At 39.7% G+C, this 26,056-nt stretch overlaps 1 protein-coding gene and 1 non-coding gene across 3 annotated transcripts in view; both read left to right on the plus strand.

The window, feature by feature from the left end:
* The window catches only part of Casp8ap2 (caspase 8 associated protein 2), a 38,957-nt gene extending 14,036 nt beyond the window's left edge, over positions 1-24,921 (plus strand). For both annotated transcript variants that reach the window (XM_013351929.2, XM_026786763.1), the window contains exons 3-11: positions 555-623; positions 1,304-1,404; positions 2,279-2,353; positions 4,642-4,757; positions 9,796-11,966; positions 15,357-18,480; positions 20,197-20,296; positions 21,055-21,140; positions 24,534-24,921. In XM_013351929.2, the coding sequence (XP_013207383.1) occupies positions 555-623; positions 1,304-1,404; positions 2,279-2,353; positions 4,642-4,757; positions 9,796-11,966; positions 15,357-18,480; positions 20,197-20,296; positions 21,055-21,111 (5,813 nt within the window). In that variant the 3' untranslated portion in view covers positions 21,112-21,140; positions 24,534-24,921. The remainder of the gene's footprint in view (positions 1-554; positions 624-1,303; positions 1,405-2,278; positions 2,354-4,641; positions 4,758-9,795; positions 11,967-15,356; positions 18,481-20,196; positions 20,297-21,054; positions 21,141-24,533) is intronic.
* LOC113457768 lies at positions 14,915-15,021 on the plus strand. Its single transcript, XR_003378265.1, has one exon. It is a non-coding gene; the product is annotated as a U6 spliceosomal RNA (small nuclear RNA).
* Positions 24,922-26,056: the final 1,135 nt, after the last annotated feature.

Genomic DNA, 26,056 nt, shown 5'->3' on the forward strand with positions numbered 1-26,056 from the left:
CTGTAAACGAATGTGTCTGTGTGAAGGTGTATGCACATGTGTGCTGGTACCCATAGAGGTCAGAAGAGGGTGTCTGGTTCCCTGGAGCTAGAGTTAGAGGTGTCTGTGAGCCACCCAACATGGGTGCTGGGATCCGAACTCATAACTTCAGAACCATCTCTCCCAACTCCATACATTTTTTAAGGTGAATTTTTAAAGTCTGATTCTGAAGTTGTCAAGTTATAAATTTCTATATCACAATGTTTCTGTTGTTGGGCCTGTATAAACCTTGTCTGTTTCTTTGTTTTGTTCTGTTTTTTTGGGAAGGAGTCTCTCTGTGTAACCCTGGCTGTCCTAGAACTAACTGTATAGACCAGGCTGCCTCAAACTCACAGAGATCAACCTACTTCTGCCTCCTGAGTGCTGGGATTAAAGGTGTGCGTCACTATCACCTGGCCCCTTTTTTGTTTCGTTGAAGCAGAAATAATATATTTCTTTCCTTGTCCTAGGTAGGAATGGATTAAAAACCCCTCAGCCCACAAGCTAGTTTTAACTAGTCTTTCCCATTTTTGCAGCCTCTCCTCTTAAGAATAATGATGAAGGCTCATTGGATATTTATGCTGGGTTGGACAGTGCTGTTTCTGGTATGTAAATTTCATAAAACAGTCTCATTTTGTTTGGCTGATTTGATGTGCTAGTTTTATTGTTATTGGCTCTTGGTAACTTCACAGCTCTGAAGTAATATGCCCTGTTTCTGAGATGATTACACTGAGGTAATTTCTTTCTGGCCCAAAGCTTGATCAGATCATATTAGCACACAGATTTGTTCCTCTAGGACTCAGGTTTAATTAGGCCTTGTGCAAAAATATTTCATGCCATTGAAATGGCAACTGGTGTTGTTGAATACACATGCCTGCCTATGTTCTCACAGAAAATAATGTTACCATGAGTGTCTTTAGATGTGGTGGAGTCTGGCCACCTGTCCAATTAGAGCTTCTCCACAATCAGATCTTCCAGTGCTTTGTAACAGAGACAATTACCGCACTGGATTCGTTGAAACAGCCATTTTATATAATGTGGCATTCCGGCCCTCATTAGTAAATTAGTGTAGGTTATATGAAATGCAGGTTAGGAGAAATGTAACCCTTTGAAGTAGATGCAACATCAAGTATCCTAACACACACACACACACACACACACACACACATACACACAGTATATATATAAAACAACACACCATTCTTTATGCTCACTGAAGTGTTTGATGAAACTAATTAACAAAGGAATTCTAACAAATATTTTAACATAAGTTTTGTGTTTTCAGACAGTACTGCTAGATCCTGTGTGTCATTCAGAAACTGTTTAGATTTGTATGAAGAGATCCTGACTGAAGAAGGAACCGCAAAGGAGGCGACATACAATGACGTATGAGTTGTCACTGTTCCCAAGTTCTTCCTGTAGCTCCTGAAGAGGAGGCTGCAGCTTACTAGTGAACAGATAATCTGTGTTTAGAGATTAGTTCTAAAATTTAAAAAAAATTTTAATGATTTATTTTTATTTTATGTACATTGGTATTTTGCCTGCATGTCTGTCTCTGTGAGGGTGTCAGATCCCCTGGAACTAGAGTTACAGACAATTGTGAGCAACCATCATGGCTGCTTGGAGTTGAACCCAGGTTCTCTGGAAGTGTAGCCAGTGCTCTTAACTGTTGAGCCATCTCTATAGTCCAGGAAGTAGTTCTTAAATTAACAGTATTTAAGGTAGTTTCTGCCTTTTACTTGTTTTTCCAAGACATACTTTCTGAATAAAAGTCTGAATTCAGTTACAATTTTATTTGACCAAACTTAAGTATATGAATGTATAAAACTTTAATAAACTATCAGTGTGATAGAACATTTGATTTTTTCATTATTTATATTAAAGTTATGTATTACATAATATATCTTGAGATTTATGAGACAAATTTCTTTTAACTGTATATTTGGATATTAAGGTTCAGAAGAACAATATGAAGCTTATCAAAATGTACTATCAATGGGCTGAACTTTAAAAATCAATAATGTAGGCAGGCATGGGGGCAGTTGCCTGTAATCTCAGTGCTTGAGGCTGAGACAGGAGGATCAAGAGGAAAGCAGTCTGGCCTACATCTACCCTGTCTGAGAAACAGTTAGAAATAACAAAAGTGGATATATCTGTCTAAATAGCTCATGTGTACATTGATGATTTTTTTCCCTCAGAATTTTAAATGTCATTTAAGAAACTACAATAATGCTTAAATGAGTCCTTTTGTGTTTTGCAGCTGCAGATAGAATATGGCAAATGTCAGCAGCAAATGAAAGAGCTGATGAGAAGGTTTAAGGAAATACAGACACAGGTATCATGGTTATTTCTTCCTTATTAACATTTGTTTGAGTGTGTGTGTGTGTGTGTGTGTGTGTGTGTATGCGTATGCGTGCACGAGTAAATGGCTATGGGTGCACATGTTTGCACATGCATGTGGAAGCCAGAGATCATCCGTGGGTATTGTCCCTCAGGCACCATCTGCCTTGTCTTTTGACAAGGCCTGCATCTCACCACATAGGCTAGGCTTTCTCAGTCTCGTGGATCCAACTCTCCCCACCTTTCCAGTGCTTAGATTACAGACATGTACAGCTTAAAATAACTCTTTATGTGAATTCTGAGGAGTCAGACTTACATCCTCATGCTTGTATGCCTAGCTCTTTACTATCTGAACTACCTTCCCAGGCAGCCCTTTGTTAATGTTTTATTTATGAACATAAAGCCTGGGATTGATCCCCAGGACGGGCAGACATACAGATAGATGTACATACATCAATGAGTGTAGTCCTAGCTGCTTAGGAGACTGGAGTGGGAGGATCTTTTAACCTTGAGGTTGAGGACCAGCCTGGGTAGCATAGTAAGACTATCTCATTATTAAAGAAAAAAGTTATAACTAAAGTTAAAATATTAAAATGTTGGCAGTTTATATAAAGTTTAAAAGCTTAATACCAGAGCTGTAGAAATGGCTTAGAGGTTAAGAGCCCTGGGTGCTCTTCTATAGGATCCTGGTTCAATTCCTAGCAGTCTTATGGGAGCTCTCAATTGTCAGTAACACCAGTTTCAGGGGATCCAGCACCCTCACACAGACATACACGCAACCAAATATCAAATAGCTTTATGTTGCACATTTAAAAAAAAAGGATTAATACCCAGGTTTTATGCTACAAGGCAAATACCCTCACTGAAGTATACCCCCAGCCCTATTTTCTTAGTAATTTAGATGATACAATATTGGCAGCTTATAAAGTGTTTTTTTTTTTTTAGAGCTTGAACCCAAGGCCTGGGTGTCTAAACTTGTGAGCTAAACATTTAGCATCTGGCATTATTTCTGTGTGTGGTATGTGTGTGTGTGTGAAAATGACATTTATTCTTTGACAATTTCATATATGTATACAGTATAACTTGATCATATCCATCCCTCTCCACTTTAAAAATATTTTTAACAATTTACTATTTTAGTAATTTCTTTATTAATGAAAGGGTTATAGGGAAATTTATTGAAAGTTAAAATGACATTGACTTAAGTGCTCTGTTTGATGGATTGATTTAGTGGTAACTTTAGTGATGGCTTAAAAGAGGGTAGTTCTCTTTTGTTTGAGATGTTCTTCCTGTGCAGCCGTGGCTGACCTGGAGCTTCTATGCAGACCAGTCTGGCCCTGAATTTAGAAATCTGCCTATCTCTTGCTCCCAAGTACTTGCAGTAAAAGCGTGTACCCCACACTCAACTAAAAGAGGATAGTTTTGAGGAACAAAGATTAGGATTTTTGGTGGGGGGGTAGAGAAACAGTGGCAAATCACATTTGACAGTTCTTTTTGTGATTATGCTGCAAAAATAATGAATGTCGCAGTGTTCTGTCTACTTTTTTGTAAACTTCTTTTTCTTGATTTTCCTTTGAAAGAACCAGCTCTAGATTCTGTTTTAAAACTAACATCTTTGCAGTTTTAGCTTAGTATTAGGATAGTGCCTAATACTTCTTAGTGTTTGTTTGTTTGTTTGTTTTGTTTTAAGACGTGGTCTCACAATGTAGTCCTGGCTGGCTTGGAACTTCCTGTGTGGTCCAGGCTGGCTTCCAACTTGCAGAGATTCTTTCTGCCTCTGCCTACTGAGTTCTGGGACTAAAGGTGTACCTAGCAGGTCATGTTTTAGTTATAAAAACTAAGTATTTAGTTATTAAAACTAAAACGTCAATATAGTGGTCCAGGCAGAACTTTCTGTGCTGTGTTACTGCTCTTACAGTCTGATGCTTGTCTGAAGTATTTCCTATCAGGTGGGACTTTTACTGTGTCGGGTATCGTCTTAGAATCTCAGCTGCTGCATCTGAGCAATGGGAAAATAATCATTCTTAGAGAGCTCCTTCTCAGAATTACCTAAGATAAAATATTTAATGCCTAGCATTAATTAGTATCAGCAATTAGTAGAGGGCTGAGTATGGTGACATATATAGTAATCCCCCACACATGCACTGGAGGAGAGGCGGAAGGATCAGGAGAGTTGAAGGCTATCATGAACGCTACAGCCAAAGCTACCCCACAACTAGTTGTACTTTTGACAATTCTGTCTATTTTTGGTATATTAGTAGATCTTATTAATCTTTGTTTTAGAACTTGAACTTAAAAAATGAAAACCAGTCTCTTAAGAAGAATATCTCAGCACTGATCAAAACTGCCAGAGTGGAGATAAACCGTAAGGATGAAGAGATAAATCATCTTCACCAAAGGTATCACTGGGTGTCACCTGTCACCATTCATATAAAGTATGGTTTTCAAAGCATGAAATGTGTATTTGAATAAATAGTTACAGTTCTACTCTGCTAATGATTTGTAGTGATAACTATGGTTACTGATGAAACATTGCCACATAGTTCTAAATACATAGTTTTCTAAATCACTGGGATCTTGCTCTAGTACTGCTTACCAGAGAAAGTCAGTGTGTATGTCCTGAGTTTTTCTGGCCATACCTGTTACTGAGGTCAGGGCTGAGGAGTACCTCAGATACAGTGAAGCATGTGCCCAGAACTCCTGGAAGAAAGAAAGAAGGCTGAGCAAGTGAAGGCACTTGGAGCCTAGCCTGCTGACCTGAGATCAACCCTGAACTCCAGATGCTAGGAGAGAACCAGCTCCCACAAGTATACTATGACCTCCACACGTGTGCTATGGCATGCTTGTGCTCCCTTCCTCCCCAAATAAGTCAACAAATTTTAAATGCAAATTTTATTTTATTTTTTTTCAAGGTTAATATTTTATTTATTTATTATGTATACAATATTCTGTGTGTATGCCTGAAGGCCAGAAGAGGGCGCCAGACCTCTTTACAGATGGTTGTGAGCCACCATGTGGTTGCTGGGAATTGAACTCAGGACCTTTGGAAGAGCAGGCAGTGCTCTTAACCACTGAGCCATCTCTCCAGCCCTAAATGCAAATTTTAAAATGACAAGAAAGAAAGGGTTATCTGCTAGCCTTTAGTTAGTAAGGGTTATTTACTAAGTCTGAGTAGGTTTTGTTGTTAATTTTTCTCACTCTCTTCAATTCAGGGTGACATTCTGGTCCAGGGTAGTTCATATCCATGTCTCCCCATCTTTCCCATAGACAGAACTGAAAGAATTGCTTAACTTGGTGCTGCCATTTCTTCCCTTTCTGTTGTATTTGTTTTGTTTTTAAGCATAGGGTATTAACACATAACTAAGGCTGGCTTTGAATTTATTGTTCATCCCTCTGTCTCATCCCCCTGAGGCATACATTAAATTCAGGTTAGCAAGTGCCATTACCCACTGAGCTATCTTGTCAGCCCCTTTGTACTTACTGAACCCAATCTTATTTTGTCTTCACTGGTCACCAAAGCAGTTGTCATTTTGATCATCAGTTACTTGCACTAAATCCAGCAAACAGTTTCTGACTGTCCATTTAACTTTTCTTCACGTGTGCTATTTAACTCCATTACCCTCCTGCTTTGAATAATTAATTACGTTAGTAATGTGATGGTTGTTGATTATCTTCCTGGGTGCATATTTATGTTTTGGCTGTTCCTTTGAGTCTCTCAACGATCAAGCCTTTGTCCCCTTTTTCTCTCTTTTAAATTTATTTTATTGGTGTGTTTGCTGGTGCTCAAGGATGCTAGAAGGGGACATCAGATCCCCTCGGAGCCGCGGTTTCAGACATTTGTGTGCCGCCCAATCTTGGTACTAAGATTTGAACTCTGGTCCTCAAATAGAGCAGTAATGTATTCTTAGCCAGTGAGCTGTCTTTTCACTCTACCTGTTGTGTTTCTTCATGAGGACAATCTCATAGGCTGGAGAGATGGCTTGGTGGTTGGGAGAGCGGGCTGCTCTTCCAGAGGACCTGGGTTCAGCTCCCAGCATCCATTCACATGGCAGCTCATAGCTGTCTGTAGCTCCAGTTCCAGGGGATCTGACACCCTTACACAGTGCACATGAAATAAAGTTAAAGTATTTAAAATAAAAAAGTTTAAAGGAAAATACTTTTTTTTTTTTAAAAAAAAAGGAACAATATCATACATGCTAGGCCAATTTAATTTGTACTTTATCCACATGAGTCTAAAAGGGCTTTTAAAATTTATTCAAAAACTTTGTCACAAAGCCTTTTCCGTTGTTTTCTAGCTTAGTAGGAAACGGTGCTATTTATTCAGTTAGTGTATATGAAACTTGTAGGGGATGGTTGGCATTTAACTACTGGTATTAGAGTCCTTGTGAGAAGCTGCTGTCAACACCAGGACTGAGAAGTAGAACAGTGCATCACTCTGCCTGTGATGTTTTACTGTCAGCCACTTCTCAAAGCCACCACTTATGTCCCAGTGATCTGGCAGTGTGTTTCTTTCTCTTCTTTCATTCAGATGCTGTAGCCTACCTACTCCCATGCAAACCAGCAGTAATATCAGTGGCTTTGGAATATTCTTGGGATAAAAGGTTAAATATCTTAACTTGCCCCTCAGGGCCCTCACAGTGTAGGCCCAACAGTTTCTCGGGCCTGCCTGTGTTTACTCTGCATAAGCGCCATGGCTCTGTCAGTTCCTGCAGGCATCCCAAGCTCTGCATTTGTGTGTGTCCTTTTTTTACTGTGTGCAATGACTTGTCCCTTCGTCCTCTAGTTTTGGCATAATAATCTTGTTTTTGTTGTTGCTGTTTGTTTTTAGCTTTATGTGTATGGGTGTTTTGTCTGTCTTATGTATACCACGTGTGTGCCTGGCCTGTATAGAGGCCAGAAGAGGGTGTTAGATCCCTGGGACTGGAGTTACATATGGTTGTGATCACCATCCTCAATCCAGAGGAACTGAGCCCGGAGCCTCTGGAAGAGGAACCAGTGTTCTTAGTCACTAACCCCCCTCTCCAGCCCCTAATTAACCATCTTTCCAGCAGGAGATACTTACCTGGTCTCTGTGTCTAAGTCAGATTTCTTTTGTGGGTTTATGTATACTTGCAGTTCTTCAAATTATGAGTGAGATTCCTTGACTAATATCTTTTGCTTTTCCTATAATGTAAGTTTCATGAAACAGGGTTGTGTTTGCTTTGCCTTGAGCATTTTCCCAGTTGCATTTCCCATGGTATCTGGCATATTGTAGATCTTTATTTGTTAACTGACTAAAGACTGCCATTGTGTGGACCATTTTGTCTTATTTAGGTGTTTAGAAAGTAAGGACAGCTGGTCATGTATTTATTAATCTAAGTCATTCCCAGTGTACCATGTATTAATGTTTGTTCCTGAATTGTTGGAGAAGTTGTATAGGTTTTTTGTTCTTGTTATTTGTTTGTTTATATGTAGCCTTAATTTGGAACTCAGGTTATCCTAGAATTCACAGAGATCTTCCTGGAACTGGGACTAAAGGTGTGTGCTACAGCACCAAGCTTGTAAAGGTGTGTGTGTTTGTGTGTGTGTGTGTGTGTGTATGTATGACCTTATTAAGTTTTATGTGGCTATGTATTATTTAATAAATATCCTACCAAATATTTGTACTGTGAGCTAACTAGTATTATAATAATAACTAGTTAACATTGAGTAGAAATTTAACATTTACTGAAGCAAAATTGAAATTATAACATATGACAAAAACAGAAAAGTAAACATGTGAATCCTGGGAAATGTATGATGTAAAGGTATACCAAGTCAGCTGTTGTGAGTTCCATCCTTGAAATCCTCATGGTTCAAAGAACCAACTTCCACATGTTGTCCTCTGACCTTTGATGTGCTTATGCACATGCGCGCGTACACACACACACACACACACACACTCTCTCTCTCTCTCTCTCTCTCTCTCTCTCTCTCTCTCTCTCTCTCTCATGCACTCAAGAACAAACAAACACACAAAGACAAGTAAATATGATTAAAACTTTTTTGGAGCTGGATGGTGGTGGTGCACGTCTTTAATCCCAGCAGAACAGGCAGCTCTCTGTTGAGTTTGAGGCTAGCCTGGTTTACAGAGTGAGTTCCAGGACGGGCTTCAAGGCTACATAGAGAAACGCTGTTTCAAAAACAAATAAACAACAACAACAATGACAAAACTGGTAGTTCTCTATAGTCTGTGCCAGAAGCTGTGACTGGACGCTGTCTTTCAGGAGTTTGTAGTTTGATAAATGTGTGGCACATTACACATACACAGCATGTGTTGTATCTGAAAAGTCTCCAGTTCTGTGACTTTCCTTTTGCTCTTTTAGTTGTGTCTTTTGAGAAACAGATCTATTAGCAAAATTTAGTTATAAAGTATTTTTCTTTTATGGTTACATGTTGTAGGAGGCTGCTTGTCCGTCCGTCCCCCCCTCCCCCTGGCAGCCAGACCCAAAATAATCACACAGAAACCATATTATTTGCAATACTGTTTGGCTAGTAGCTTAAGTGTATTTCTGGCTAACTTATATCTTTAATAACCCATCTCTATTTTTCTGTGTATTGCCATGAGGCTGTGGCTTACCCGCTAAAGTTCTGGCATCTGTCTCTGGTGGGATTACATGGCTTCTCCCGACTCTGTCTCCTTTCTCCCAGCATTCAGTTTAGTTTTCTGTTCCTACCTAAGTTCTGCCTTGGTATAGGCCAAAGCAGTTTCGTTATTCATTAACCAATAACACATAGACAGAAAGAACTCCCACACCAGTTACTGCTTATTATCACATTTCCCCAGTTGTCTTAAAGGTATCTTCTAGTAATTGTGACTGTTGTCCCATGTCACCAGTGCCCAAGGCAAGCTCCTCCACTCTCTGAGCTGTCATGCTGGCTCATATCTTTTATCATTAAGAAAACACCAATATAAGCCATAACAATGGGCCTTTTGTCCCCCTTCTAAGGAATGAACCACAGTTCTGTATGTCATCTGCCACAATGATTTGTCTTATTACGGAGTTTTATATAAAACAGCAAAGTAGGATTGGGAATTGTATTGAGTTTGATTATGTGTGTCTAGTAAGACTTTCTATTTATTCAGTGAGGTTGCTGAAGAGAAAAAGTAAGCATACTTGTCGTAAACAAAGTGTGCTATGATGACTTGGGAGTTTTGTATCTGCTGAGTCCAAAGAGAACTGGCTGGTGCTAGGATTTGAAGCAAAAGCAAGTGAGAGTTCCTTGTATTGTTTTTAATTCAGTGTTTTCTTGCATGCAAGTGCTTTATCACAGATCTACACCCCGAGCCCAAGTGTTTTGCTCATACTGGTTTTGCCAGCATATAAACTTGAAAAGTATGTCATATATGAGTAAAGTCTAGAATACTATTAAATATCAGTTAACTTTGCTTTTTTGCTAATTCCTGTTTCTTAATAGATTGTCTGAGTTCCCACATTTTCGAAATAACCATAAAACTGCAAGAACAAAAGATTCAAGATCCAGATCTCCCCATTTGGATGATTGTTCAAAGACTGATCATAGAGTTAAAACTGATGTTCATAAAGATGCACATCCTAACACTTCACAGCCAAACCTGGAAGAGGACGGAAAATCACATCCTGAAGCACAGAATCCTTTACACTTGCCTACTGGTATTGAGAAACATTGCACTAACAATGTCTGGTCACGTTCTCATTACCAGGGTAGTGAAGGTAACTCAAATGAGGATAATCGAAGAGGAAAGAATGGCATTAGACATAGCCATTGTAGCAGAGGAACTGACCGGCCACAGAAAGAGAAAGACTTGAACAACAGCTGTAGTGATGGTGAACGAAGGGACAAAGAGACTAATTCCAGACTACAAGGAAACCCTGAGAAACGTGGAAGCAGTGAAGCGAAGTCTGAGAGCAAAAGTGCAGAGAGTAAAAGTAGCACTGGTTTGGGATATAAAAGTGAACGCAGTACCTCTTGTTGGGAAAAAGAGCCTAGAGAAAGACCACACTCTCGAGTGGAATCTCAAAATGACAAAAATCTAGAGAGACAAAATGAAAGATTACAAAGTACGCACAGAAAAGAGCTTCAGTCTCAGGACAAAGCAGAGAGAAAAGGTGACGTGAAGTTTAAACCAGCAGGAGAGGACCAGGGGCACCGTGGAAGAGGGGAGCGGGCGTTCCCTCCTCATTCCAAGAATGACATGAAATATGGCTTCAGTAAATATCATCCAGAAGAGAGGAGGGGAAGGGAAGATTGTAAAAGAGACAGAGGGATGAGCAGTCATGGCTTTCAAGATAGAAGATACTCATCTTCTCTTTCGGGCAACAGAAACAGCAAGTACCCGCACTCCAAGGAAATCAATGTTCCACACCAGTGGGAAAATACATCTTTCAAGGCAGAAAGACATAGGACTGAGGACAGAAGGAAAAGAGAACGAGAAAACAAAGAAGAAAGTAGACATGTGAAAAGTGACAAAAAATCACCTACAGAATATTCACAAAGGACTAATAAAGAAACTAAGAAAAGCACTACTGATGTAAAGAGACAGACTGAGTCAAAACCTGGTAAAGGTGAGGGTTCTAATGATGAGGTTTCTAAAGGAACAGGTAATAAAGAATGTGCAGTGAAAGTTGAGAATGGACCAAATGATGTAAAAAGCAAAGACTTAAAGTTAAGCTTCATGGAGAAACTGAACTTAACCCTTTCTCCTGCTAAAAAGCATCCTGTTTGTCAAGATAACCAGCATCAAGTAACTGGTGTTCCCAAACCCAGTGTTCTGTGTGACTCACAGTCCTCAGAGAAGACGGCAGCAGTGGTGTGTCTTCCCTCTGTCAGTGCACTTAGTCCAGAGGAAAGCAAGTTGGAGTTAGCAGAGCCAAAGGAGGCTCTTCCAGTGACATCTCTGTTCGGGATCAACACTGCAGAAAACAGCACGAAGGAAGAAAAAAGATTGTTGGTTCAATCTGTTGCGAATACTGTGCCTCAGGAAATGCTTGTGTGTGGCAAGGAAGTTTCCTTCCCAGCACCTGCAGAAATAGAACAAACAAAACCCTTGCTTCCATCAGTGGAAGTGGAAGATTCGCGTGGTGATGCAAGGGCTGCAGCTTCTGTGGTAATGGATGCATTACCAGGACATGCTTCTGAAGATTTAGGCCGAGAATTGGACACCATGGGACATAATGACTTGAATTCTTGTGATGTTTCTGAAGGTGTAAAAGCAGCTGTAGCCAGTAAGAGCCTTCTGCAACCTTTGGCTGAAGAACCTGGCATTTCACTAGTAGACTGTTTGGGAGACAGTAATCCTAAACTTGAATCTTCTCTTGACGATGTACCTGTCATTGAGAATAAATCTTGTCCTTTGGATCCTTGTTTACCTAAAGAGACTTTTGTACCTTCACCACAGAAGACTGAGTTGATTGACCACAAAATAGAAACTGGAGAATCAAACTCAGTGTATCAAGATGATGATAACTCAGTTTTAAGCATTGACTTTAATCATCTGAGACCTATTCCAGAAGCCATCAGCCCTTTGAATAGTCCAGTGAGACCTGTAGCTAAAGTTCTTAGCATGGAGAGCCCTTGTGTGATTCCACAGTATGATAACAGCCGTAAAGGTAATTGTTTATATTACATAATCGTCTATAAGTTGTCCTTGTGTCACAGTGTAAACAGTATAAAAAAATAGGTCCTTTGGGGATTTAAAAACTATCCATTTATATTGTGTGGTTGTGTGTATGTATAAGGGGTTTGTGTGTACCAAGGCATGTTGTGGAGATCAGAGGGCAATCATGAGTTGGTACTCCAATGTACCTTTACATGGGGCCTATCTAGGGATTGAACTAAGACCACCAAACCTTTGTGGCAAGCACCTTCATCTTAGTCTCCCCCAAGTTTTAGATTTCTGTGTATGTATAAATGCCTGCATGTGTGTGTGTGCACCAAGTGTGCGCCTGGTGCCTGTGGGGGCCAGAAGAGGGGACTGGATCTCCTGGAACTGAAGTTAGAGGCAGCTATGAATTGTCACACAGGTGCTAAGAAATAAACCCTGGTCGTCTTCAAGAACATTAAGTTACCTTAACCACCGAGCCACCTCTTCACCTCCTGAGCCATCTTTTCTGATAACAACAACAAAAACAGTGATGTTATTCAAATATTAATTAAAGGGCTGGAGAGATGGCTCAGCAGTTAAAAACAATGGCTATTCTTGCAGAGGACCTGGGTTCAAGTCCCAGCCCCCACATAGTGGCTCACATGCATCTGTTACTCTAGTCCTAGGGGATCTAACACCTCTTGTGCCTTCTGAGGGACACATACAGACAGTCATACTAAAAAATAAGTAAAGTTAAAAATTGAAAAAGAACCAAATTAACTATGAGGGGCTAGAAAGATGACAGCATAAGTAAATTAAAAATAGAAGTGTACACTGAACCTTTAATGTATATTTAACAACTTCATTTTTTAAAAAATATTTTTAAGATTTATTTTAGTATGCGTATAATGTTTTGTCTGCATGTAGGCCTGCATGCCAGAAGAAGGCACCAGATTTCATTATAGATGGTTGTGAGCCACCATGTGGTTGCTGAGAATCGAACTCAGGACCTTGGAAGAGCAGCTAGTGCTCTTAACCTCTGAGCCATCTCTCCAGCCCAACAACTTCATTTTTTTTTTTTTTCGAGACAGGGTTTCTCCGTAGTTTTTGGTTCCTGTCCTGGAACTAGCTCTTGTAGACCAGGCTGGCCTCGAACTTACAGAGAACTTACCACCGCCCGGCAACAACTTCATTTTTTAGGCACAATATTTTGATCCTGTTTCCCCTGCCCCAAGTCCTCAGATCTTCCTCACTTCACCCACCCGACTTTATATTTTTTCTTTCCAAAAAAAAAAAATCAAAAATAATAAAATAAAGCCAGTAAATTAAAAAAAAATCATAGCCAGGCGGTGGTGGTGCACACCTTCAATCCCAGCACTCAGGAGGCAGAGGCAGGTGGATCTCTGAGTTCAAGGCCAGTCTGGCCTACAGAGTGAGTTCTAAGACAGGCCCCAAAGCTACATAGAAATCCTGTGTTGAAAAACAAAACAAAACATTCACAAAGCAAATGAACCAAAAAGTCCCTCCACACAAAAGAAACCAAACCACCTATTCCTTGGCGTGGTCCCTGTCTTGGAGTATGGTTGATAACAAGTTTTGGTTCATTAAGATTTTCCCTTTGCCGTGGGTATCAATTACAAATAGCCTGATGGATGACTCCATTTTCCAGATAGAATTTAGACGATTTCTTTTTTAAAAAACATGTATTATATATATATGTATGTATATGACTGCTCTATTTGTATGACAGAAAAGGCCATTTGATCTCATAGATGTTTATGAGCCACCATGTGGTTGCTGGGAATTGAACTCAGGTACTCTGGAACACTCAGGTCTTAAGTGGAAAAGCAGCTGGTGCTCTTAACCACTGAGCCATTTCTCCGGCCCCATAATTTAGACAATTCTTAATTCTTTCCCCCTCTGCTGCTGGGAATTGAGCCCGGGGCCTCTTGTGTTAGACATGCCCTCCTGCTGAGCTCTATCCCATCTCTGCAATGCTTACAGTTTTATTGTGTATGTGTGTATGAGGGTAGTGTCCAAGTGTGTACATGTTCATGTTTGTATACACTAGTCTAGACACCAGAGGTTGATGTGGGACGTCTTTCTCAATCACTCTACTTTTACTGTATCTCCTTGAACCCAGAGCTCACAAATTTGGCTAGTCTAGCTAAGTGAATTGCCAGAGATCTCTGTCTCTGCCTCCCAGGCACTGGGATTGCAGGTGTGCTACCATACCTATAAAGTTTTGATGTGGTGCTGGGAGCCAAAATCCAGTCCTCATGTTCAAGTGGCAAGCACTTTATTCACCAAGTTGTTTCTATACCACCTGTTTGGGTTTTTTGTTGTTGTTTTTAGGCAAGTTTTTCCTGTATAGCCAAGGCTGGCCCTGAACTGGTGATCCTCCTGCCTTATCTTCCTGGCTATTAAAATTGTAGGTGTATGCTGCCATGCTCAGTTTTACTGTTTTTATTAAAAAGGGGAGTAATTGGACAAATTGTTTCTTTACTTCACACATACATGCATACATACATGATTCTGTTATTTTGTAGTTGAATATTAGGCCCAGACTTTGAGTGGATTTCAGCTATACTTTTGCTGTTCAGAAGGCATCATCAAATAGCATAGGGGAAGTGATACTGATAAAATGAAATTAAAATTACCCAAATGATAGACTTGTCAGTTAACTGACCTTCTGGGACTTTTATTTTTCCCAGTGCTGGGAATCAAATCCAGTACTTCAGTGCATGCTAGCAAATGCTCTACCAAGTCACAACCCCAGCACCTTTTGAGGTCTTTGTAAGACAAGAAATAAAGGCTGAGTCAAGGTGGTGATGGTTCACAACTTTAATCCCAGTAACTCAGGAAGCAGAGGCAGGTGGATCTCTGAGTTTGAGGCCAGCCTGGTCTACAGAGTGAGTTCCAGGACAACCAGGATTGTTTCACAAAGAAATCCTGTTTTAAAAAACAAAAAGAGTGCTCGCTTCGGCAGCATATATACTAAAATTGGAACGATACAGAGAAGATTAGCATGGCCCCTGCGCAAGGATGACACGCAAATTCGCGAAGCGTTCCATATTTTTAGCCGGGCGGTGGTGGCACACGCCTTTAATCCCAGCACTTGGGAGGCAGAGGCAGGCGGATCTCTGTGAGTTCGAGGCCAGCCTGGTCTACAAGAGCTAGTGCCAGGACAGGCTCCAAAACCACAGAGAAACCCTGTCTCGAAAAACCAAAAAAACAAAACAAAACAAAAAAAAAAAAACAAAAAGAAAGGCCAGTGGAAATGTTTATTAAGATTTAACATTTTGCCTTTAATGGGGAAAGGTTATTAAAATAATATTTTGTAGTGTTTAAGATGAAAATGTCTAATGACTTAAGACTCGGTGGTCATGTGATTTTAATATATTCTTCTCCACAGATGAGATTCTATCCAGTTCAACTCATTCTACCTTCAAGAATCAGTCTGAGCTAAATAAAGAAAATAAAAAACCAGTTCCCAAATTTGACAAATGTTCAGAAGCAGACTCTTGTAAGAATTTGTCTTTAGATCAATTAGAAGACGGGGAAATTAGAAGTGATGATGAAAAGTCAGTAGCTCAGAAACACCTGGAAACAAGCGCAGGACCTAGAGCTTCTGCTGAGGTTCCGGTGGGGAAGAGCAGCCCAGGAAACAGGAGGAGCACTGCGCATGTGCATAAGGACCACAAGCGGACTGTTGTAAAACTCCCTCAGGACAGTTTCACATCTAGTAAGAGACCAAATGAATCTAGGTCCTCGGGCACTGAAAGGAAAAGTAAAGCAGTGAGCGTCTCCAGCTTGGAAAAAATTCTTCCACTTATTCTTGCACCCTCTTCTTTATGGGAGGTTATGCACATGTTACGGATGCTAGGAAAACATGTAAGAAAAAGTTACATGAAATTCAAGATGAAATTTTCATTGAGACAGTTTCATAGAATTATTGAATCAGCAATTTTGAGTTTCACATCACTAATTAAATACCTTGACTTGTCTAATATCTGTAAGTCAGTAAGCACTTTACAGAAGAATCTTTGTGAAGTTATAGAATCTAACCTTAAGCAAGTGAAGAAGAATGGCATAGTTGACCGCTTATTTGAACAGCAGCAACCAGATATGAAAAGGAAATTGTGGAAATTTGTAGATGAACAACTTGATTATTTGTTTGAAAAGCTTAAAAAAATCTTAATAAAGTTTTGTGATTCTGTAAACTTTCGAAGTGACAATAGTGAAGGAAAACTTGGAAAAAAATATAAAGAGAGAACCCAACATTCAAGTTGTCAGAAGGGGATTGTGAACAACACCAAGGAAGCACAGAGAGAAAAAGTGCAAACGTCAGAAAATACTATGAATTTTAAATCCTCACTGGGATGTGAAAAGTTTGAAGAAAAACATCAAGACCAAAGCAACACCAATAGTAGCACAGTAAAGCATGATGTCAAAAGAACTGTTAGCACTTGTCCAGGTAGTACAATGAACTCTGAATGTAAAGAACAGTTTCTGGAAGTGAACTGCCCAAGCACCCCCAAGCCAGGAAAGAATGAAGGAAATACCGTGGAAGAGGCCCATGTGTTACAGCATGCAGGTGCTAAGCCAGAGCGGAGCTTTGAGATCCTTACTGAGCAGCAGGCATCCAGCCTTACTTTTAACTTAGTGAGTGATGCACAAATGGGTGAAATATTTAAAAGTTTGCTACAAGGTTCTGATCTGTTGGACAGCAGTGTTAATGGCACTGAAAAGACAGAGTGGGAATTAAAGACTCCAGAGAAACAGTTGCTAGAGAGTCTCAAGTGTGACTCTGCACCAGCTTGTACAACAGGAGAGCTCGTTTCAGAAGGGGTGTCTCCATGCCCAAAAGTGGTCAGCGATGATAATTGGTCTTTATTGTCATCTGAAAAGGGCCCGTCTCTATCTTCAGGACTTTCACTGCCAGTTCATCCTGATGTACTTGATGAAAATTGTATGTTTGAGGTATCTTCTAACCTTCCTTTAAGCAAAGATAATGTGTACAGCTCAGAAAAGAGTAAGCCCTGCATTTCTTCCATACTCTTAGAAGATCTTGCAGTCTCTTTAACAGTACCGTCACCTCTGAAGTCAGATGGCCATTTGAGTTTCTTAAAGCCTGAAGTTTCGTCAACTTCAACCCCTGAAGAAGTTCTCAGTGCACATTTTAGTGAAGATGCTTTGCTTGAGGAAGAGGATGCATCTGAACAGGACATTCATCTCGCTCTGGAGTCTGATAACTCAAGCAGTAAGTCAAGCTGTTCATCATGGACAAGCCGGTCTGTTGCTCCAGGCTTTCAGTACCACCCTAATTTGCCTATGCATGCTGTCATAATGGAAAAGTCCAATGATCATTTCATTGTGAAAATACGGCGAGCAGCACCATCTACTTCCCCTAGCCTTAAACATGGCGTGGTACCTGAGGACTCATTGACATCTTTGCCTAGAACTGAAAAAGACGCTGATGTGGCACCAGAGAAAGAACCCACTCCACTTCAGAATACAGTTCTTAAGTCTGTTGAGGACTTGGAAAATTCTGATAATAGCAAACCAACTCATGAAGAGCCAAACTCTATTGTACAAACACAGGTTCCAGATATATATGAATTTCTTAAAGATGCCTCAAGTAAGGTAGAGCATTGTGATCAAGTAGTTGATGATTGTTTCAAGTTGCATCAAGTATGGGAACCAAAAGTTTCTGAGAACCTTCAAGGATTGCCTTCAGTGGAAAAAATCCCATGCTCTGTTGATGATCATCTTCCTAATATACACATAGACCTAACAAAAGATCCAGCCACTGAGACTAAAAACTTGGGGGATCTCATGGAAGTAACAGTTTTAAATATTGACCACTTGGAATGTTCTGGAACCAACTTAGATCAAGATTCACAGATAATTGGTGGTTCTTTACAGCCTGATACTATAGATGCTTTTATTGACTTGACACATGATACTTCAAACGAGGGCAAAAATGAAGGTAATGAACCTGTGTCAGCTGGTGAAGACTTGGAATGCCAGGTGATCTGTATAGATGAGGAGAACCACAAAGAAGCAAAGATGGGAAGGGCAAGCAGTCCTGTAGAACGCTTTGTTGAAGAAACTTGCATTGATTTGACCCCAGAGTCTCCTGGCTCATGTGAAATAAAGAGACTTCCTTTAAAACCAGAGCCACCATTAAACCTGGATTGTGTAGAGTTGCCTGGGACTCTGGGTAATGTTCACAAGAAGAGAAAAAACAGTCCTGGGCTAAATCATTCATCTCAGAAAAAACAAAGAAGGGAAACAGACTTAACCAGTAATGAAAAGACCAAGAGACTTCCTCAAAATTGTGATGGAAATGGGGATGCTCACAGAAAGCAAGCCAGCAAGAAGAGGGAGCCTGCAGTAGATGACACCACACCCTTGTCATCAGAGGCTAGCCCAGGGGCGAAGGCTTCAGCAACAGCACTTGCTACTTTTCCAACAAGCCTTTCTGCAAAGAATGTTATCAAAAAGAAGGGAGAAATTATAGTTTCATGGACAAGGTAATATTTTTCAGAAATGTTTTAAATCATTAGGAGTTTTTGAGAAGTTGTCAGTCTGTAATCTGTCATTTCCTGAGAATTCTGTTGCATCCTAAATAAGGAGCATGATGAATTGATTACTTTAGAAGTGGCCAACGTGGGACTGGAGGCCTGGCTCAGTGGTTAAGAACACTTGCTCTCACATAGGACTTGACTTTGGTTCCTAGGCCCACATCAGGTGTCTCACAACTCCAGTTCCAGGCCGGGCGGTGGTAGCGCACGCCTTTAATCCCAGCTCTTGGGAGGCAGAGGCAGGCGGATCTCTGTGAGTTCGAGACCAGCCTGGACTACAGAGCTAGTTCCAGGACAGGCTCCAAAGCCACAAAGAAACCCTGCCTCCAAAAAAAAAGAAAAATGGCCAAAGTTACTTGACAATGTATTTTGGAGTACAATGTAGCTGTGGTGTAAAACAATCTAAATAATAGCTTTTATCCAGAGGTGTGAATGTCCCCTCTTAGAGCTACTTATTGTGGGCTTTATTTCTTTTGGTTGGGATGTGATTTGTTTTGGTTTTGAGACATAAACTCACTCTGTAACCCTAAGTGGTCTGGAACCCATCCAGCTGCCTCTTTTCCTAAGTGCTGTGATTAAAGATATGAGCTATCACATGCTGGCTGGTTCGCTTTTGGATTAGGCCTCACTGTAGCACATACTGGTCTCAAACTCAGGATCCCCCTGCCTCAGCTTCCCGGGTATGAAGATAAGTCTCCACGGTGGGGTTTTTTTATAAACGCTTTTTAAAAATAGTTTTATATACTTGTATTTCATGTGCACTAGTGTTTTGCCTGCACGTGTGTCTGTGTAAGCGTGTCAGATCCCCTCAACAGGAGATACAGTTAATGAGCTGCTCTGGGGTTGCTGGGTCCTCTGGAGGAGCATCCAGTGCTCTTAACCGCTGAACCACCTCTCCAGTCCTGGTTTCATTACTTTTAGCTTCCCTTTTTCTATTAAAAAATTCTTTCACTTGGAAGGAAATTCTTATAAACACCATTTAGAAAGGAGTGACAGATGTGAAAGTCGTGAAAGAAAAAGTAGGGGTGCATAATCGATGTTTCTAAGCTGTTTCGTAAACAGAATGTACTTTGAGGTTTATGTGACCTTTTAAAGAGTCCGGTATGTGTTCTTTGGTGTGGCTTACCACATCTTTAATCCTATCCCTCAGGTAGAAAGTTTGGTCTCCATAGAGAATTCCAGGCTAGCTAGAGCTGTGTAGAGAAGACCCAGTCTCAAGAAAGGAAAAAAAAAATTAGATTTTTTTTTCTTTTTGGTAACATCTCAACTAAATGAGTTTTTTGTAGTTTTAATATATAATTTAAATTTTTAAAACTTATTTTCTGTGTAGAGAAATAAGTTGGGTGGAAGCATGACCGAGGCAAATATTCTCAGTCAGTCACCAAGACCTGGTTTGTTTCTTGACCAGGTCTAAAGGAGAAGGAGGAGGGGCAAATCGCAAATTTTTTGAAGCCTTTGCAATAGAAAATTTGGGAAATACGAACTCAAAGAGTAAAATAATGTGTAGTTATGTATCGTTGGTAGCATTGCTTGTTTTGGCATATATGTACTTTTTATTATAGATCTTACTGAAAATGGTGTTTCTGTTGAACGCTATGAAGACAGTGGGATTTATTGCCTTTCTCTATAAGCATATAAAGCTAAATAACAACCTTTCCCCCTCAGAAATGATGACCGAGAAATTTTACTAGAGTGTCAGAAAAGAATGCCATCCCTGAAAACATTCACATATTTAGCTGTGAAGCTGAATAAAAATCCAAATCAGGTAATTATTCAGATTTTACATTTTATTATTATCAAAGATGTTGTTGCCTGACTTACTTCGATTTATTAATTTTTTTTTTTACTTAGTTTTGTGCTGGGGATTAAATGCATGCTGGGCAAGAACTCTACCATTGATCTATTCCCAGCCCCAAATTTAAATTACTAAAACACAAAGATACTTATTTGGCTATCTTTCTTAAAAATATTGCTTCCTGTAGTACTGTTAGTTTTGTGATTGTATAAGAAATGATTAAAAATGATCTGGATTCCCCCTTCCATCTATATTTTTTTCAAGGAACTAGATAGTAATGTTTCTTTATTAAATAAGATTTAGTATTGAGAATTAAAGCAAAAGGTGTGACAGAGAGAGACAGACAGAAAAACAGACAGACTGACTGACTGATTGACTCTGACTAGGAGACTTGAGTAGCCTAGACTTGTCTTGAATTTATTGTGGAGCCAAGGATGATCTTGAATTTTAGATCTTGCGTCCTCTACCTCAAGATTCCTGGGATTACAAGCATGTACCACCATGCCTAGTCTATGTATTGCTGGGGATTGAATTCCAGCCTTCTATATGCTAGGCAGCATTCTCTGTTAAATAAAATATGTCCCCATCTCTGAAGATGTTTTATTTTTCTAAGCATTATTTTATCTCTATTATTTATGATAATTGTATACTGTTTGTATATGTTTTATGAAAGTATTCATCAAAGCTTTAAAAAATGAGTATATTTCTAATAGTTTTTAATTTTTCAGGTTTCAGAGAGGTTCCAGCAGCTGAAGAAGCTCTTTGAGAAGTCAAAATGCAGGTAGTAGTAGGTTCATCACAGGAAGCTAATGCTGTAAGTGCTGGGTCCTGTCCTTGTGCATGTCACAACCTTAGTCACTGGAGGTCTCTGGGTGGGTGTAGAAAATGATTACAACAGCTAATGTCTCCTTACCTGCAGAGCTCTTGTAGTGATCACCAGTGAAGGCCAGATCAGTATGGCTGGCTCTTCAGCTTACTGTTTGCAGATAAGTCATTAATTGCTGAAATCCAATTATAAAATGTGTTTTAATTAATGAATTATCAGTAGTGCTGGGGATCAAACTCAGTGCCTTGTGCTTATCTATCACTAAGCTATACCCCAGCCCAAAACATTTTCCTATAGAAGAAGAATAAGAAACATAGCAATTTTTCACAACCATTGAATACATTATATAATCTGTCTGTCTGTCTGTCTGTCTGTCTGTCTGTCTGTCTGTCTGTCTGTCTGTCTCTCTCAGAGGGTCTCACTATGTAAGGCCATTTACCCTTGGTCTAGCTGTGCAAATCAGCCTGGCCTTGAATGCAGAGATCTGCCTGCCTCTGCCCTGAGTTGGGGGTTAAAGATGTGTGCCACCGTACCTGGACTCACTTTTTTTCTCTTTTCAAATGTATTTGGATATTTTGCCTGCATGTATATATGTGTATTACGTGTGTGCCTGGTGCCTGAGGAGACCAGAAGAGGGTGTTAGATCCTCTGGAATTGGAGTTGTGAGCTACCATGTGAGTTCTAGGAATCCATTCTGCATCTTCTAAAAGAGCAGCCAAATTTTGTTCTTTTAAAGACAGGGTCTCTCTTTGTAACCCTGGCTGTCCTATAATTTATTATGTAGACCAAGCTGGCCTGATTCTCACAGTGATTCTCCTGGCTATACCTCTGGAGAACTGGGATTAAAACCTGACTTAGCAAATACTGTTAACAACTGAGCCATCTCTTCAGCCCTCAAGCCTTGTATATTTTGTGCTTTTTTCTTTTTAGATTCATTTTATCTGTAATTATGTATATGCTTGTGTGTCTGTGCTTGTGTTTGTACATGAGTGCCAGTGTCCTTGGAGGCCAGAAGTGTCATAATCCCCTAGATTTGGAGTTGGAGGTGGTTGTAAGCTACCCAATGTTAGTGCTAGGAAATGAACTCGAGTCTTCTACAAGAGCAGTAGATGCTCTTAACTAATGAGCCAGCTCTCCATTTCCTGTATTTTGGATTTTAATGGAAGGAAAAAATATTATAATATTTAATGTATCATTGTATTTTTCACTCTGCTTGTTACCAAAATTAATTGATTGCAAGTATCAAATTTTATTGCTAATTAAGGTGGTACATCCTTGAGATTCTAGCACTTGGGAAGCCAAGGCAGGACGCTCAAGTTTGAGGTCACCCTGAGCTACATAGTAAGTTCAATGCCAGCTTGAGCTTCAGTGTAGCGCTGTCTCAAAAAAAAAATTCGAAATTGGATTAAACTTGAGTTAAATCTAAATGGATATCATATTGGCTGCTGTTAAGGTGGTTAAGTAGGTAGGTAAAGGCACTTACTGCCAAGATTGAAACCAGAGTTTGCTCCGCAGACCCCACTCGGTAGGAGAAAACCGGCTCCTATAAGTTGTCTTCTGAGCCTGACGTGTGCTATCGCACACATGCCCCACCTTCTCCTCCTGCACAAAAATAAATACATGTAAACATCTTAAGAAAGAAGCCATATTTCTATATAGATCTTATGTGAAGGGCTTAAATAGTTTTCAGTTATCTGTCTATTTCTAGCCTATTATTTTTTTAGTTTGAATCATCAATTTTTAGTCCCTACTATGTCTGATATTCAAATATCCATTTTCTTTGAAAACAATTGATTTTCTAGTGAGATTTTCAAAAGATAATAGTTTATTATGAAATTAAGTTTCTATTTGTATAGTTTAGAATATAAGACAAGAATAATAAACAATTTGGAGAACTAACACTATAGAACTTTTAAGCAGTAGTATAAAGCATGCAATGACATTGCTGTCTTTAAGGAATTAACCTGGGCATGTAACACATATTTTTAATGACAGCACTCGGGATCTTTTGAGTTCCAGGCCAGCCAGAACTGCTTGATGAGAGCCTATCTAAAAAGTTTAAATTAAAAAAAGGAAGAACAGGACCTCATCTGGTTCCACATGCCTGCAGTTCCAACACTCAGAAAAGTAAGAGACAGGAAGTTTAGGAGTTCAAGGATAAATTTAGCTATATAACAAGTTTGAGGCCAGACTACATGAGACTTATCTCCAAAATAGTTTAAAACCCTGTTTAGGTTAAAGTTGTTGGAAATTGCCTCATCAGGGCGGCTTGGATACAGAAATTGGCGGGGGTGGGGGATTAGGGGTTAGGGGGATGGGGGTGTGTGTGCCGACAAACACAGAGGCATTCCCTTCTGGAAAAGGAAGACCTTTATTTTGCCCGGAGCTAGAGCCTTTTATACCTTTAGGCAGCTGGCCTGGGGCAGTGCTGAGCAGCCAGAGGTCAAGATCATGACATTGTGTACTGGGAATGCTTCTGAAAAACCACTAGCCAGAAAGAACACAAACATCCGTGTTGATTACAGAGTACAAGGAAGTTTAGCTGTCTGTTTAGGGGGGAGTGAGGGCAGCCAGATCACAACAGAAAATATTTTTTCCTGTTCTCTGGGCAGAGTATAAATTTGTGGGATGAGTGACTTCAGGTAACAGGCAGGCATGTCTGATATCCCAGCACTCAGACAGTAGGATTGCTGCAAATTTGTGCCCATCCTGGTTTATATAGTGAACTCCAGGCCAGCCTAGGCCAGAACCCGGTCTCAAAATGAAAAAAAAATTTTTTTTAGTTGCTCCCCCACCAGCATAATAGCACATATTGTGGGTTGTGGGTCATTTCATTTCATTTAGCTATCTTAACTGATACCACCCCACTCCAACTCTTAAAGCTCACTAAATTCTTGGAAGTAAAAGTCAGTATATTAGTAGTTAGCAAATTGTTTCTGTATAAACTTGTTTTTGTTTTTTTCTAACACCAACATTATCTAAGGTAACACTATGAAAATTGGCATATCATGAGACTGGGGAGAGGGCTCAGCAATTGAGAGCACTGGCTGCTCTTCCAGAGGACCCAGGTACAATTCCCAGCACCCACATAGCAGCTCACAACTGTCTGTAACTCCAGTTCTCAGGGATCTGACACCCTCATACCAATGCACATAAAATAATAAATGATTTTAAAAAAAAATGGGCATACCAGAAACCCCTCAGGCATAGTGGGGTACATTTTAATCCCAGCACTCGGAGGCAGAGGCAGGTAGATCTCTGTGTGTTCAAGGCATATATATGGTGTACAGAGTGAGTTTCAGAACAGCCAGGGCTACACAGAGAAACCCAGTTTTGAAAATGAAAAACCCATTATAATGTCAGTATTTTCTTCCATTACAGATGAGTTGCTGGATTTCACGGCGTTTCATTAATATTTCTTCTACACAGAAGCTATGAGTCCTCGTGTTTTAAATGAGGAACTAGGTGGAAGTTATGACTAGATGACTAGATGATCATCTACATTTTTTTTACCTACCTAGTCATCGTGCTTGACTTATTCAGATCAACAGTCTGATTCACTTACCTGTTACTGGTCAAAATATTTATTTTTAATCATTAAAAGTTACCAAAATGAAAGAATAAAAGCAACAGGGATGACATACTGAAACCTTAGTTTTGATACTGGATGAAATAACTTTAGATTAAACAAATTTTGTAGCATTTTAAACGTAATGACTTTCACCTTTCTATTCAATTTTGTTTTTATAATTGTCTCTCATTTTGGAAAATTGTGAAATAATTTAAATAGCATATATGTATATATGTATAATTATTATGTTGTAAAATATTAATGAATGTATGTGTCTTTGTATATGTATTCATATAAATGGCTTTGCTAGCCAAGGTTTTTTTTTTTTATCTGTATGAAACATTTTGTATAAACTCTGCTTTCAGTAACAGTCATGTATAATAAAAACATGTAAAGTCCTGTTTTATTTTTACTAGAATGCTTCTTTTATTGTGTTTAGGTAATTCTGAAGTAGGTAATACTCCAAGGGAGATGGGGAACTATTTGAAGTGTTTTGGGATGAGAGTGTAACTGGCTCATTTTCTATGCGTGGGTTCATTAGATTCTGTCGCCATCACCTGCTTTCTTGCATCATGTATTGATATTGTGAACCCTGCCTCTCCTGCAGATATGCTCACAGATAGAATTCAGTCAACACAAAAAGTGTCAGTTTAGAGAAAACTGGTGTAAGGATTGATTCATCCTGAATGCCCCCTTCTAGTCTCATGAAAGTGGTGGATTATAATCTACTCCCTAGACTCCAAAGTGGTGCCTTCCACATAGAACTTTCTGCTAAAATGATCACAAGGGAAGTCCTACCTTAAAAGATTGCTTGATAGATGAGAAACTTGAATAATGAACTGTTTTTGTAGTGTGAGAGCTTGGCCCCTTTCTTCTCTGAAGATCCAACATAACTAGAGGCCTGGTTGCAGATCATTTTCCAGTGTATGTCATCCCCTCCCACCAGCCAGGTAAATGAATTCATAAAGTAAAATGATTGCAAAGAGATGGTACTGGTTCAAAAGAAAATAACAAACCAGACTAAAGAAGTCCTTTGGAATTTCAATGAAGTTAAATAGTGAAAGGAGAGACTTTGAGGTAAGAATGATAAATAGGATAATGCTACATTTGAAACACTAGAAAATGGGGACTGGAGAGGTGACTTGAGGGTTAAAAGCATACACTTACTTGTCTTAGGGTTACCATTCACTGATCAGACACCATGACCAGAGCAAATTGGGGACTAAGTTCCATGAACAGTTCATCTAAAGCAGTTAGGGCAGGAACTCAAAGTGGAGGTAGGAGCTGATGTAGAGGCCAGGAAGGCTTTTTTATTTATTGGCTTGTTCCTCAT

The sequence above is a fragment of the Microtus ochrogaster genome, linkage group LG5 (assembly GCF_000317375.1).
Source record: "Microtus ochrogaster isolate Prairie Vole_2 linkage group LG5, MicOch1.0, whole genome shotgun sequence".
Lineage (NCBI taxonomy): Eukaryota > Metazoa > Chordata > Mammalia > Rodentia > Cricetidae > Microtus > Microtus ochrogaster.